This window comes from Macaca nemestrina, chromosome 5 (assembly GCF_043159975.1).
Source record: "Macaca nemestrina isolate mMacNem1 chromosome 5, mMacNem.hap1, whole genome shotgun sequence".
Taxonomy (NCBI): Eukaryota; Metazoa; Chordata; class Mammalia; order Primates; family Cercopithecidae; genus Macaca; species Macaca nemestrina.
Window position 1 is genome coordinate 74,067,171 of NC_092129.1, and position 15,349 is coordinate 74,082,519.

The window sequence follows — 15,349 nt, forward strand, 5'->3', positions numbered from 1 at the left end:
TGTTTTTCCTTTTAGTTCTCACGTTTCAGAATCTGTGAACAATTCCATTTTTCATCAGATAGCAGAACAACTACAACAGCAAAACCTAGAACATCTCAGACAGCAGCTCTTGGAGCAGCAACAGCCTCAAAAGGTTTATAACCCCATCTTGTGGTCTTTAGAGTTATTACTATTTATATTCTATAAATTGGCATTTTTGTTGGTTGGCTTTTTATTTTTTAATTGGTCTTAATAGAGTATTTTCTCAGCTATTTAGCTTTTACCAGCTACTTTATTTCTTTCTAAAGTTTGTTATGGTGATATTTTTTCAACTATTGTTAGTAAGATCTATTTTTTTCAGGACCTTTATGGTTTTTTCTATAATCAAATTATGTTCTGGTAACTTATGAATCTACATTGTAGAAGTTAATTTCAGTATACTGGAAGTAGAGAATAGGATGGAGGGGGTTTCAGAATTACCACTTAAAACTTAACGTGTTTTTCTCTCTGTTCCCTATCAAGCAAGTTGATGGTTATGTTCTTGGTGACAATGATGATGGCCATGTAGATTATTTTTAATTTTTAAAACGTAATTGCTGTTAACATGTAGCAGGAGCTTTATTAGGTATGTGGTAGGCTTGGATACGTTTAACCCTCAGGAGATGGGCATTATGACTCCCATTTTATTCCAGAGGAAGTTGATTGTATTCCAGAGGAAGTTGAAGCTGGGTGAGATTAAACATCTCATGCAGCAGTTTACAGCTAATGTTATATATTATCTGACTTAAAACGTGCTGTTATGCATAGCTAAGAATTTTAAGACATCAATAACTAAATGTAACATCCTTTTGAGTTGTAAGGATCCTTTAAGTTTATCTTACAAATTTGATAATCATTGACAAAATGTTGTACTTTAGAATTGATAAAATATGTTAAGTTGTAGAGCCAGTATTAAATTTATTACAAATCCTTTTTCTGCTGTACGTGAGAAATAGTTACGCATGTAAACTGTTCAGAATAAAAGTATTAGGAAACCCCCTCTCCCTCCCCAGCGTACTTCTTCCTAATATTAAAAAAGTTTTGGCATTAATGAGTTTAACAAAAATATCACAAAATTTTTTTAAGTGTATGTCACTTGTTAGGCAAGTGTTACATACAAAGATGAACAGAAATGAGGTTGTGGCATCAGGTAACCACTTCTCTAATGGAGCACATACATCTGTGTGAACACCTGGCAGAATTCTTTATTTTTGTCATAGGGGGACAAGTGAAGGATTCTGGGAGCATGGAGGAGGGAACAGTTATTTTAGATGGAGAAGATAGCAAACTTGAGACATTGGGGTCTGAACTTGACCTTTTAATGCAAAGAGTAATATAAAATGGATGTTAATGATATTTGCTGCGTTGGGACTCGTGCCTCGAATTATGAGAATGGAATTTCATACCTTTTTTTGAGGAAACAATTCTGGTATAAGTGGCCAGAGTAGGGGCAGTATTTTATGTCAAGCAAATATATCTGCCTGAGAACCCAGAAGTTGAAGATAGAACACAATTAAGAACATTTAGCTGTTGTTTAAAGAAAAAGCAAAGTTGTAACTCAAAACAAACAGGTCATCAGTGATATAATAATACAAAAATCACAGAACTGTTAAGAGAGGCAGGGGATAGTCGTGATGGAAGAATTTATCCAAACAACAGATTTGTTGAGCTATAAATGTAACAGTTTTTGAATTGCTTTAGTCATAGTTTTATTTTAGAAGGTTTAGCAGAAGCACTGAAATCATGGTAGTACTTTTTTTTTTTTTTTTAATGGTCTCTCTGTTAGTAGAATCAAGTATCTTGATTAGCTTGTAATTAACACCATGTTATTGAGGTAAAAATAAACTTGAGAGAGAGCAAGTCTGTCTTAAGAATCTCACCTACCGAAAGAGAACTCTGGGCTTAATTACTTTATATGTTGTTCCAAAATTTCACAGCTTGCAGTAATAAGATGCCTTTGAAAGGAATAGAAGTTCTGAAAAACCTCATTGTTCAAAAATGAATCTAATGAAGAAAAGAGAGTGGTAACAAGAAAACTATAACTGTTTTCTTAAGGTAGATAGTATAAAACCTATGACAGATTTAGAATGCAGATCTCGGCTCACTGCTACCTCCGCCTCCCAGGTTCAAGCAGTTCTCTGCCTCAGCCTTCCGAGTAGCTGGCATTACAGGCATCCACCACCATGCCCTGCTAATTTTTCTGTACTTTTAGTGGAGACGGGTTTCACCATCTTGGCTAGGCTGGTCTTGAACTCCTGACCTCGTGATCCACCCACCTCAGCCTCCCAAAGTACTGGGATTATTGGTGTGAGCCACCGTGCCCAGCCTGTTTTTTCTTTATAGCATTTTTTATTAATGCCAATTATCAGTGAAAATCTAGATTCATTTAACTGACTGCCATTATATATTTTTCATGCTATAATTTCTTTATTAGTCCTCTGTAGTTTATATTTTCACAATTAAAAATTTATTTGATTTTACCATTTTAATATTTTAGTCCCTTCCTTTTATGGAGCTCTTCCCTGCTTTTACATAAACTTGAGTTTATACAAATGTTGAATTTTGGATTGATTACTTTATAAATGATTTAACATGGAATTTCTTGTATGTATGGCGCTTCTTTTTAAACATGTAATTGTGATATTTGCTGTGTTTACGTTTTCTTTCATAACAAAAAGTATCTCCCAATCTTTGTGTGTTTGTGTATGTTCTCAATAGGCCACTCCTCAGGATAGTCAGGAAGGAACATTTGGGTCAGAGCATTCAGCGTCACCATCACAAGGGAGTAGTCAGCAGCATTTTCTTGAACCTGAAGTCAATTTGGATGATTCCATAGATATTCAGCAGCAGGTAAAAGTAAATGCTTTTCTGGGTCATAAATTTCTAAAAGTAGCTAAAGAAATCATATAAAATATTTTATACTAGCAGTGCCCTGAATATATTTTTCCCATGCTTAAGCTCCACTTTGTAATTGTTTCACTTATTAGTCCAAGCTTGTCTAAGGCCTAAGCGTGGCCACTAGGCCAAGCACGTGGCCCAGAACTGCTTCGAATGCAGCCCAACACAAATTAAACTTTCTTAAAACATGCGAGATTTTGTTTGTTTGTTTGTTTGTTTTTTAAAGCTCGTGAGCTGTCATTAGTGTTAGTATATTTTACATGTGGCCAGAGACATTTCTTCTTCTAATGGGGCCCAGGGAAACCAAAAGATTGGACACCCCTGTATTAGGCATTAATGCTTCTATTGTGAATATTTTTAAAAACAGAATTGTCAGTGTATAACTCTGTCTCAACCAGCCTTTGTTTGTTTGCTGTTCTTTTGACTTTCAAGGATATGGATATAGATGAAGGGCAAGATGGAGTGGAAGAGGAGGTCTTTGAACAAGAAGCTAAGAAAGTAGCAGTTCGCTCAAGATCAAGAACACATTCACGATCTCGTTCAAGGTTCTACAATGATATTTAATAATAGCTCTGTATGAACTTTAAAATGTTGGCTTTATTTCTTTGCATCAGGATGAAAGGAAATGTTTTCCTTGGGATGACGTATTTTTTCACAGTCTCTCAGAAAAAAAGTTATTCCAAAGACAAGATAATCTTTGTTATGTTTTAATTGGTATATCTGGCCATTTATTTCAGTAATTTACATAAGATTGGCAGCCATATCATGAGACTGGGATTTTGAGCTATATTTTATTTTAGTTAATATTATGATGACACCCAGCTGAGAATATTGTTGCCCCTGAACAACAGTTAAATCAGGCCATATTTCCTGGATTCCATTTCATCTCACAATGATATCCAAAATGGTTATAAAAATAAAACTACAAAATTTATTTTTATAAACATTATAATACCAAACCATTATAAAACATAGTTTTCTTCATGAGTTTAACTTAAAGGCATCAGTTTTTAACGTTTTTGTATCCTATTTTTTTGCATCTGAATGCCCCTGAAAATCTGAACAGTAAATGCTGGGAGAGGGGCAGTACATTTGATGAGTTTTTCACTCATTTCTTGTTCTTGTCACAAAGTTCTTTATATTTATCTACTGCAAATGAGAGCCTGTCAGTTCAACTTTCTCTAGACCCACCTCGTATCACTAAATTATTTTCCTGAAGCAGTAACAATCTTAATGCTGAAGATATCTTTGTCATTAGCAGCATCTTACTAAGCATTTTGAAGAGAGCTCAATGGCATGTGGTTGACAGGCAAAAAAGAAAGTGTTTCAGTGTCACCTTCTACAAGCACCATAAAATTTTATAGGTTGGAAACTACTAAGCAGAATTATGTAGTGGCCTAATGCTCTGTCACTTAAATGGTCTTTCAGTTTTCTTTGGTCTTTCATTCGTGTTCTGTTTGAAAAATTGAGTTGCAGTACACTAAGAGAAAGTAAGGCCCTTTCTAAAATCTTTTTTCTTCTTCATTGTGAATAGTCACCCATAGTCAGAATCACTGCCAACTAATATGGATCTAAGCAGTACACGGATTTAAGTAAAATGCATTTTTGAGACTTGATTGTACTTCAGAATATTTTAAGATATTGTCACTAAATATAAGACAACTTTTTTGTTGTTGTTTGTTGGGTTTTTTTTCCCTCACTTAGAAGTGAGAGATTTGATAGAAAGAAAACATTGTCATTAGAAGTAAAATAAAAATTTTTTGTAGATCACCAAGAAAACGAAGGTCTAGGTCACGGTCTGGCTCTAGAAAGCGTAAACACAGAAAGCGATCACGCTCCCGCTCAAGAGAAAGAAAGAGGAAATCATCACGGTCGTATTCAAGTGAAAGGAGAGCCAGAGAAAGGGAAAAAGAAAGACAGAAAAAGGGATTACCTCCAATTAGATCTAAAACACTGAGTGGTAAGTAACATATGTCTACAACGCTTTGGTTTCAATTAATACTTTAAAAATAGTTATCTGCTACAAAGTCTCTCAGCCAAATTTTATTTTCAGATTAAGAAGTTTAAAAGTGGTTTGGTAAATGAGTAATTTTGTCTCTGGCTTTTGTAACATGGTAGAGAAGAGAAGAAAAAGGAAGAACAGATTGCATTCAAATACCAAGGTCATTGAGGGTTGATTGTTTTTCAAATGCAAGTTAGAAAATACATAACTAATGATACAAAAAGCAGACTAGGCTGGTATCTGTAGCATGGACACAGTGGCTTCTGTCTATAGTATTCTAACCAATTATGGCCACCAGGTCTGTAGGAGTAATTATTAAAGGAAGCATATACTTAGCTATATCTAATTTTTAAAGTAATTATAACATTATAGGTTAGCAGTACAGGATAATTCCTACTGTACAAACTTGGCACGGTTACGTGTTAGTCATTTACGTATGGTTAGAACAGATTTGGTAGTGGTGGGGTTTGGTTTTGGATTAGGCGTGGGGAGGTTTCACTTGGTAGGAATGTTAAGCACAGCAAAATAAGTTTTAATTAGTGCCAAATTCTGCCTAGGGTGTTCTTGGTGGGTTATGACTTTTAAGATGAACTAAGAGTTTACATACAGGCAAAGAAGTACATAAAATCAAGCAAATTGTCATTCTTTCCGAAGAGCTAAACATCGTTTGTGTTATCTAATTTCTGAAGACTTCCATGTAAATTCCCTCTGATAGGGAGTTAGAAAAATAATTGGTATAATTTATGCTACTAGAGCATCTTGGAAACCCAGACCTGTAATAAAAGGCAATAGCCATCTTCTTACTAAGTTTTGGCAGTTTTATAGGCCTTGGCTATCTTGCCTGAATTTTATCTGGTTGTGAGAGCTAGTGTCAACCTGATAATGATTATTCTTGCTCTAGAAGTTTGTTTATCCCTTAGGGTGAGGGTATATATCCAAACATTTTAGTGCTGGCTGATAAAAGAAATAATATCAAAGGTCTGACCATAAAAATCTCTACTGTGCTTTCTCGTATGATTACCATTAAGACGTTCAGAATCATCTATTTATTTGCCAATATTAGCGTAAGGATTTTATGTGGAGTCTCTCTCATTTAGTTTCTCACTTAATTTGTCATGTTCTTGATGTCACTGTTTACATAGTTTTGTTTTTTTTTTTAAACCATTTATTTAACTTTCTATTTTATTTTCCTTTAAGTTCTGGGATACATGTGCTGAACGTGCAGGTTTGTTACATAGGTACACAGGTGCCATGGTGGTTTGCTGCACCCATCAACCCGTCATCTAAGTTTTTTCTTTTTTTATAAATTATACTTTAAGTTCTAGGGTACTTGTGTACAACATGCAGGTTTGTTACATAGGTATACATGTACCATGTTGGTTTGCTGCACCCATCAACCTGTCATCTACATTAGGTATTTCTCCTAATGCTATCCCTCCCCTAGCCCCAACCCCCCAACGGACCCAGTGTGTGATGTTCCCCACCCTGTGTCCAAGTGTTCTCATTGTTCAGTTCCCACCTATGAGTGAGAACATGCAGTGTTTGGTTTTCTGTCCTTTTGATAGTTTGCTAAGAATGATGGTTTCCAGCTTCATCCATGTCGCTGCGAAGGACATGAACTCATCCTTTTTTATGGCTGCATAGTATTCCATAGTGTATATGTGCCACATTTTCTTAATCCAGTCTATCATTGGTGGACATTTGGGTTAGTTCAAGTCTTTGCTGTTGTGAATAGTGCTTCAATAAACATACGTATGCTGTTTACATATTTTTTAACTGTGGAATTTATTCTTTATTTCTGCTTTATTTTCATGGGTACAACAAACAGCAAGAAAGAAAATAAAAAGCACATGAATAAAAAGCACATAACCAAATTCAGGCATGCCTCGTTTTATTGCAGTTCACTCCATTGTGCTTCGAAGAGACTGCTTTTTTTTTTTTTTTTTTTTTTTAAATAGATTGAAGGGTTGTGACCACCCTGTGTTGAGTACATCTACTGGCACTATTTTTCCAATAGCAGGTGCCCACTTTGTCTCTATGTCAGCATTAGTTTTTTTTTGTTTGTTTGTTTTTTAAGTGATAAAGTATTTTAAAATTAGGGTATATACGTTGTTATTTTAAGATATAATGCTATTGAACACTTAATAGGTTATAGTGTAGTATAAACATAACTTTTATATGTACTGGGAAGAACAATTTATGTGACTCACCTTACTGCGATATCTGCTTTTATTGTGGTGGTCCAGAACCAAAGTTGCAGTAGCTCCAAGGTATGCCTGAACAGTGAAAAATAATCTGATTGTTTAACTCATAACTCTCCTTATTCAAAAGCAGTATCAATTTGCTGTGGTTTGTATTCTTTCTTAACACATTTTAAAGATATGGTAGTGTTTTATACTATTTATTGATCCTTAGCATGGATTTTAGAATGCATGGTTTTTTTTCTTGAATAGTCTAGGGGATATAAAGCACCAATGAATAATAACATTCCAGGAATCAAGTGTCCCTTCTGCATGGGATAGCAAGAATCATTAGTGCTTTCTGGGGAAAAATATGGAGTTCCCTATGGGAAAAATGTGTAGAGAGATAATATTGAAAGAGATAGGAAATATGGAACAGAGTTCAGGGAGATTAAGGCAGCTGGAATATGCAGAAACAGTAATAAAGAGAAAAAAGGGAATGCCAGGTGCAGCAGCTCACACCTATAATCCAAGCTACTTTGGGAGGCACAGGCCAGCAGATTGCTTGAGGCCAGGAGATTAAGACCAGCCTGAGCAACAAAGTGAGATCCCATCTCTACCCAAAAAAAAAAAAAAAAAAATTAGTTGGGCAAGGTGGTTCACACCTGTAGTCCCAGCTACTCAAGCAAGAGGTGGGAGGATCACTTGTGCCTAGGAGGTCGAGAAGCTACAGTGGGATATGATTGTGTCACTGCACTCCAGCCTGAGGAACAGAGCAAGACCCTGTCTCAAAACAAAACAAAACAAAACAAACAAAAAAGCTAAAAGAATCCTTAAGGCTGAGTACAGTGGCTCAAACCTACAATCACAGCACTTTGGAAGGCCAAGGCAGGAGGATTGCTTGAGGCCAGGAATTTGAGACCAGCCTGGGAAATAGCAAGACCATGTCTGTACTAAAAATAAAAACTTAGCCAAGCATGGTGATGTGTGCCTGTAGTTTCAGCTTCTGTGGAGGCTGAGACAGGGAGGATGCCGTAAAGCCAGGAGTTGGAGGCTGCAGTGAGCTATAATTGGGACATTGCACTCCAACCTCAGCCTGGGTGACACAGCAAGACCTTGTCTCCAAAAATAAAGGGGCGGGGGAATTTATTCCATGATAGAGCTCCAGACTTCTGTTAAGGGTTTGTGGTAGAATGAATAATGGCCCCCTAAAAGGTATCTACATTTAAATCATTGGGACTTTTAAATATGCTGCATTGTATGGTAAAAGGGACTTTTCAGACCCTTTTAAATTAGGTATCATGAGGTGGGGAGATGAACCTGGATTATCCAGAAGACCCAGTTTAATTACACAGGTATATAAGGGGGAAGCCAAGTACGTTGAAGAGAAAAGGTGATGTGATAATGAAAGGAGAGAGAATTTGGGAAATGTTGTGGAGGTGGTTTTGAAGACAGAGGATGGGACCATGAGCCAAGGAAGGCAGGCAACTTGTAGAACGTAGCAAAGGTAAGGAAACAGATTCTCCCCTAGAGCCCCGCAGAGGGAATGCAGCCCATTGTAGATATTCAGAACTATAAGATAATATATTTGTTTTATTCTAAGTTCATGTTATTTTGTTATAGCAGCAATAAAAAACTGTTACAAAGCTAGACATGGTGGCTTGCCTCTAATTCCAGCACTTTGAAATCACTTGAGACCAAGAGTTTGAGACCAGCCTGGTCAACATGGTGAAATTGTACCTCTGCTAAAGATACAACAAAAATTAGCTGAGTGTGATGACGCATACCTGTAGTCCCAGTTACTCGGGAGGCTGAGGATGGAGGATCACTTGAGCCCGGGAGGTGGAGGTTGCAGAGAGCCGAGATCACATCACTGCACTCCAGTCTGGGCAACAGAGTGAGACCCTGTCTCAGGAAAAAAAAAAAAAACAAAACTTGATGCAGAGCTCCTTGAGACTTTAGTGGAAGATTAAATTGAATATACATAGGATAAGACTTACAGGAGATAAACAGCTTGCAGGGAAAGAACAATGACCAGGGACCCTGTGTTCACTAAGTGATTCCTAAAGCTTACAGAGGTCTAGAAGATGTTAGAGTTCTGACTAGCCACAGTGGAGAGACCTGGTTGAAAAGTGTAGGGCACTGAGTAGTGATCTTGCTAAGGGACTAAATTAGCCATAGGGTAAAACCTGCCTTAAACCTGTCTTATTATAGATAAAAGGTAGCCAGAAATGTGGACATTGACATAAATCCAAATACAATGTATGAAAATTCTGCAAAGGTATCAGCTATAAATATTTTTTAAATAAATGTCTTCTGTAAAAGGAGGCGTTCATGGAGGCATGAACAGTACAGCTGAAAGTAGGCAAGATGTCTCATGTTTAGTATTTGTTAAGGGGATGTGGCTTTCAACAGTTAAGTATCTTTAAGTCTTTCAAGGGGTTAAGGGATGGTTCTGATTTGGCCATTTTTCCTTTGTATCTTTACACAAAGGATTGTTTCCTGAAGGATAAGATGCTGTTTTCAGATTTATCTCTTGATAAGAGAGACACATTCACTTAGTCCTTCCAGCACAGAAAGACACTTAAAAGGTTCACAGGCGGGCGCAGTGGCTCACGCCTGTAATCCCAGCACTTTGGGAGGCCAAGGCCGGCGGATCATGAGGTCAGGAGATCGAGACCATCCTGGCTAACATGGTGAAACCCTGTCTTTACTAAAAATACAAAAAATCAGCCGGGCGTGGTGGCAGGCGCCTATAGTCCCAGCTACTCGGGAGGCCAAGGCAGGAGAATAGTGTGAACATGGGAGCCAGAGCTGGCAGTGAGCCAAGATCAAACCACTGCACTCCAGCCTGGGTGACAGAATGAGACTCTGAGACTCCATCTCAAAAAAAGAAAAGGAAAGGTTCACAAATGGGATTACGGTGAGAAGTAGTTTTGAAACTTTGTTACACATTAGAATCACCTAGGGAATTTTACAACTCTCAGTTCCCCGTCTTTGATACTGCATGCCACTCATCCTTTTAGAGTGGGACCCTGGCATCCACAGATGATTCAAGTGTGCAGGCAAGCTTGAAAACAGGTGACAAGCAAGTGGTTGAGTTGGCAGAGATGTGAATTAATACTTGTGATTTTAGTTGATTTTAAACATAACAGATGCAAGTGTTCATTGACAATTATTTAAAAATATATTCTCTTAAATTTAATTATTATGTTTATTACTGCTTTTTCCTCAGCTACTTTTGAAAGAAGTAACTGTGTCTATATGATTTAGGTCATTTGTCTCTTATGTCTTGACAGTATGTAGTACTACTCTCTGGGTTGGGCAAGTGGACAAGAAGGCAACACAGCAAGACTTAACCAACCTGTTTGAAGAGTTTGGACAAATTGAATCCATTAATGCAAGTATTAGTTCTTAATAATTTAAGGTTTAAAAAAAGGAGGTTTTTATTAATACAAAGAGTCACTTCTGTTCCTAATTAGCCCAGTAATGTCTGCCTTAAATAATACACATCTTTAAAAGGATTGCTTTACTTTGATAATGTCTGTGTTTATTTTGGTGCTGTTTCTCTCCTTAATTATTTTTATTTTTTAGTGGAATTCTAACAAAATATTCTTGAGTTTTATAACAGTGTAGCATGCTTGGTTCCTAACATCATCAGATGTTTGAGTTACCAGGAACCCTATGTGTGGTCTAGTTTAATTCCTTTTTTTAAAAAATGCGTCTAAGGAAATGGAGAGTTCCACAGAATTGTTGTCACTTGCACATGATTACATAAGCAGTTGTGGAGACACAGCTGGGCTTGGGATCCCAGTTTCTTTTGCGTTTTTCTTCTCACTGTCTTGTGCTCTTTTACTCTCTTTTTTATCAAACAGAGCAAATGTCAGGTAAGAAAATTAGTATGGCCAGCGAATTGCTAGTAAGTTGAGCATAACTCTTTCACTCTGGATTCTTGCACTAGTTTTGCACCACTCAGTCTCCTCCTTTGAGTCTGTTTTATTCTTCATGAGGCCTGATGCTTTTCCCTGAAGGTCAGACATCTTGGTTTGCTATTTTAATTGTTCTTTTATTTAAAAATTATGTGCTCTCTGTCTTCCTTCCTCCTGCTGTGTGATGAAATGTTTTGTAGTCATTTGTTTGGGGAGACATTTATCCATCCATTCATCTATCCATACTGGTAAGCAGGAAGTATGAGGAGACCGAATTCATCAGGCTTCTGATTTCATTCCCTGTGGTTACAGTTTTATGTCTGTGGGATCTTTTTATCATTATTTATCAGAAAATTGCCCAGTTTTCCTTTCTAGTCTTATTTCCCAGTCTTCCTTAAATGGCCAAACTTGACTTTTCTGTAATAGTATTAGAATTCTTTATTTGAGTTGAGTTGAACCATTTTGCATCTTACTTTTGACTGTGTATGATCTCTTTGGAGCCTCGTTAAGAAGCTGGTTAAGTAATTCAAATATGATTATTTTCTAATGAAGAAACTACATGATTTGCTTAAGTTACACAGGTGATAAAAAGGTGATTGGTTAAGGATTTCAACTTGGGTACTTCAGATTTCTGTCTATATACCACAAGAGTGCTGTCGACTTCTCTTATTCTTTTGACTTTTTAGATTTTACCTGTTAAAACATCACTATCTTTCAGAGTCTGTAATCATAGACTTTCTCTGAAGTTTCTTTCTGGTTTACCCCTACCCTTAAACTACTGATTCTCAGTTCTAGCTGCATATCAGTAATATGTCTTGACATTTGAAAAATTAGGGATGCCCATGCTCAATGTCTTCAAATTTTTAGCAAGGTGCACAGCTGCATACATAGGTGATTCTGACACACAGCAGGAATCATTGCTCTGAACACACCTTGTGTCCAAGTAACATTTTGTATTTTCCTGTTTGTTGATCATGTTTGTAGTCTTTATTGTATCGTGGTCGCTTAAGCATCTGTTTGCCTTATCCCTCTCCTCTATTGTATTACTTTTTGAGAGCATAGTACTTATAAATAATAAGCACTAAGTTATTTTGTGAAATGAAGATTCATAATCCACTCATTTAATTTTGGGGACGTCAAAGACAAAAAAGTCCATTCAGTTTGGCATTTAGTAGGTCACTGGTGAGCTTGAAGAGAGTGGAGTATTTTCCAGTGGGTTGGTGAGGAATTAGAGTTAGATTGCAATAGATAAAGAAGAATGTCAAGGTTTAGATAGACTTCTCTTTTAAGAAGTTTGATATTAATATTAAAGGGACAGTAGCTTGAAGTGTTAGCAAGGCCGAGGAAAAGGTTTCTGTGTAAGCTTTAATAACAGATAACGGCTTATTTTAGGTATTGAGTGAAAATAAAATGATAGAATGCCTTTTGAGTTTCTCAGAAAGAAATGCTGTGCATAGTTTTCTGAGTTAATATATTAAGGATAATTTTATGGTCTGGTAGTTGTAGAATAGTTAAATGCTTTATAAATCAGTCTCAAATCTTAACACTGAGGCTATTTTCTTCTTGTCAAAACCTTTGCCAGAAGCACTTGAACAAAATAAAGTTTTATAAGACTGAAAATTTTTATCAATTCTTTCAGATTATGGATTTTATATTAAGGATAAGATAATTCCCCAAAAGAAAAATCCTCTTTGCATTACTCAGTATAACATTTGGAAAAATTGAAGTAATATTGGGAATAAATTGTTGCCTTCAAATATTTTGACCATATACTACTACTTTCTTTTTATCTGGTGGCATTATATATATGAAGTTATACATTTTGTTTTGTTTTGTTTTTAATAGTTCTTTTTCTGTATTCAAAAAATATTGCCATATGATATTTAAGATTTCATGTATCATGGCTTATGATACCTAATTGAGTTTTGAATTTTGGGATTTTAAAAGTTGAGTTATTAATTGTACATGAATTGTACCTACTAATAAACAGCTGGAGGAAGAAAGGGGAAAATAAGTCAGTAATCTATCAAAATTGAAGTATTAGTAAGTAGTCAATGTTTTGTGTCATTTAAACCATAAAATACCGGAATGAATTTGTCTTCTTATACCATTTCTTTAAAAAATTTTTTTTTATTAGATGATTCCTCCCAGGGGCTGTGCTTATGTCTGCATGGTTCATCGACAAGATGCATTTCGAGCTCTTCAGAAACTCAGTTCTGGATCGTATAAAATTGGGTCCAAGGTCATTAAGGTGAGATTTGGTGGAGTGGAACTTGGGGTTGGGGGGGCAGTATTTTTAATGTCTGTTATGTTAAAGTCTGAGTTTTTCACAAAAGGGTCACAAGCTTTTTTATTGGATTATTAGAATGTCTCTGTATTAAATTCTTTTTAAATGTTATGGACAAACCTCATCAGAAACTTATTGTTTCAGTTCATTGAGTTACAGAATTAGATGTAGGTAAGAATAAGTCCAATAACGAGAACTTCAATTACTTCCTTGAAATTACACTTGCACAGCTTTCTGAGTCAACTGGGGCACCATTCTATGAGCCGAACGTGTTCATTTTATAGTATTGTCTTTCATTCACTTTTCCTCCCAATATTCCTTAACTATACCTTCTCATTATATTATTGATTTCTTTTTTTGACATGTTTTTGAAAATATAAACCAGGCCCTTCTGAAGAGATTATCAGAATATTTTTATTTTCTTCCTAGTCTTTATACTGAGAATGTTTTGAGTATCTTTCCATTACTTTCTATGATTAACTCAAAATTTGCTTTCTGTTATTTGAAGTTTATCTCATCAGTTTCTGCAACTGAATTAAAAACTTTAGAATAACTACTTTCATTAAAGTCAATGTATGCTCATCTGTTTTCATTCATGGCTAAGTTTCTTGTGTAAACTAAAGTGTCCCTAGTCTCCTCTGGAATAAAAGATTTTTTCTAAAATAACGGGCCAGGTGTGGCAGCTCACACCTGCAGTCCCAGCACTTTGGGAGGCTGAGGTGGGAGGATCACTTGAGCCCAGGAGTCTAAGAACAGCCTGGGCAACATGAGACCTCATCTCTACAAAACAACGTAAAAATTAGCTGAGTGTGATGGTATGCATCTATGGTCCCAGCTGCTTGGGAGGCTGAGGTGGGAGGATCTTTTGAGCCCAGGAAGTTAAGGCTGTAGTCATGGTCATGCCACTACACTCCAGCCTGGGTGACAGAATGAGACCCTGTCTCAAAAAGTGAAGAAAAATGCTGTTCTAATCACCCCTGATGTAGTTTGACATTTTTATGGTGAAAAGTGGATTTGGATTTTCTTTGGAAGTGCATTGCACTATTAGAGTTACAATAAGAAGTAGGAATCCTTTATTGTAAATACTATGTCTAATGTAAGTTTCATTTTAAAAAACAAAACTGGTGAGGCGCAGTGGCTCACACCTGCCCAGCACTTTTGGAGGCCGAGGTGGGCGGGTCACTTGAACTCAGGAGTTTTTGACAGCCTAAGCAACATGATGAAACCCCTAACTCTACTAAAAAATAAAAAAATTAGTTGGGCATGGTGTTGCCTGCCTACAGTCCCAGCTACTGCAGGGCTAAGGCAGGAATATCGCTTGAGCCCTCAAGGTCGAAGCAGTGAACCATGATTGTGCTACTGCACTCCAGCCTGGGCGACTGAGTGAAACCCTGTCTCAGACAAAGAAAAACAACTGGAAAAAAATTTTTTTGGCTACAATTAGTTTTCCAGCTCTGCTTTTCCAGCTATTTTCTAAAACCAATTTTTTTGTGTTTACATTGTTTAAATAAAATTTCGAACTTTTAACCTTGTTTTTATAGTATGTGTATATAAGCTTTCTTTTTTCCTCTTCCCATTTACAATAGATCGCTTGGGCTTTAAACAAAGGTGTAAAAACAGAATACAAACAATTCTGGGATGTGGATCTTGGAGTTACATATATACCATGGGAAAAAGTTAAAGTGGATGACTTGGAAGGTTTTGCAGAAGGAGGCATGATTGATCAGGAGACTGTAAATACTGGTAAGAATTTTAAGGTCTTTTTATTGTTAAAAAAAGTATGGTTAGAAGGTTGTAGCCGAAATGAATTTGGGGTGATAGCATTAACTGTGTATCCTGGATTCATCTCCCAAAAAAGAGAAAAGATACATTCCTGTGCCCTAGTGTACATGCTTAATGGGACCTATTTCATAGATGTCAAAGTATAGATTAGAAAGTGTGGAAGTCTATATAAATGTAGCATTTTTAAATGTATGAGTTTTTTTTTTTTTCCGTTTTTATACTTGAGAGTTACGTGTAGGAGGGATTTTTAAAA

General features: G+C 36.4%; 1 protein-coding gene across 10 annotated transcripts in view; it reads left to right on the plus strand.

Moving 5' to 3' along the window:
- Positions 1–15,349, plus strand: part of LOC105478719 (SR-related CTD associated factor 8) — a 209,610-nt gene that overhangs the window by 70,897 nt on the left and 123,364 nt on the right. For all 10 annotated transcript variants that reach the window (XR_985405.2, XR_985407.2, XR_011623479.1 and 7 more), the window contains 7 exons: positions 16–133; positions 2,737–2,868; positions 3,349–3,461; positions 4,683–4,876; positions 10,398–10,498; positions 13,165–13,278; positions 14,901–15,057. Coding sequence is in view for 7 of the 10 variants with exons in the window: in XM_011736299.3 (XP_011734601.1) it covers positions 16–133; positions 2,737–2,868; positions 3,349–3,461; positions 4,683–4,876; positions 10,398–10,498; positions 13,165–13,278; positions 14,901–15,057 (929 nt within the window). In the remaining 3 variants the exon portion in view is untranslated. The remainder of the gene's footprint in view (positions 1–15; positions 134–2,736; positions 2,869–3,348; positions 3,462–4,682; positions 4,877–10,397; positions 10,499–13,164; positions 13,279–14,900; positions 15,058–15,349) is intronic.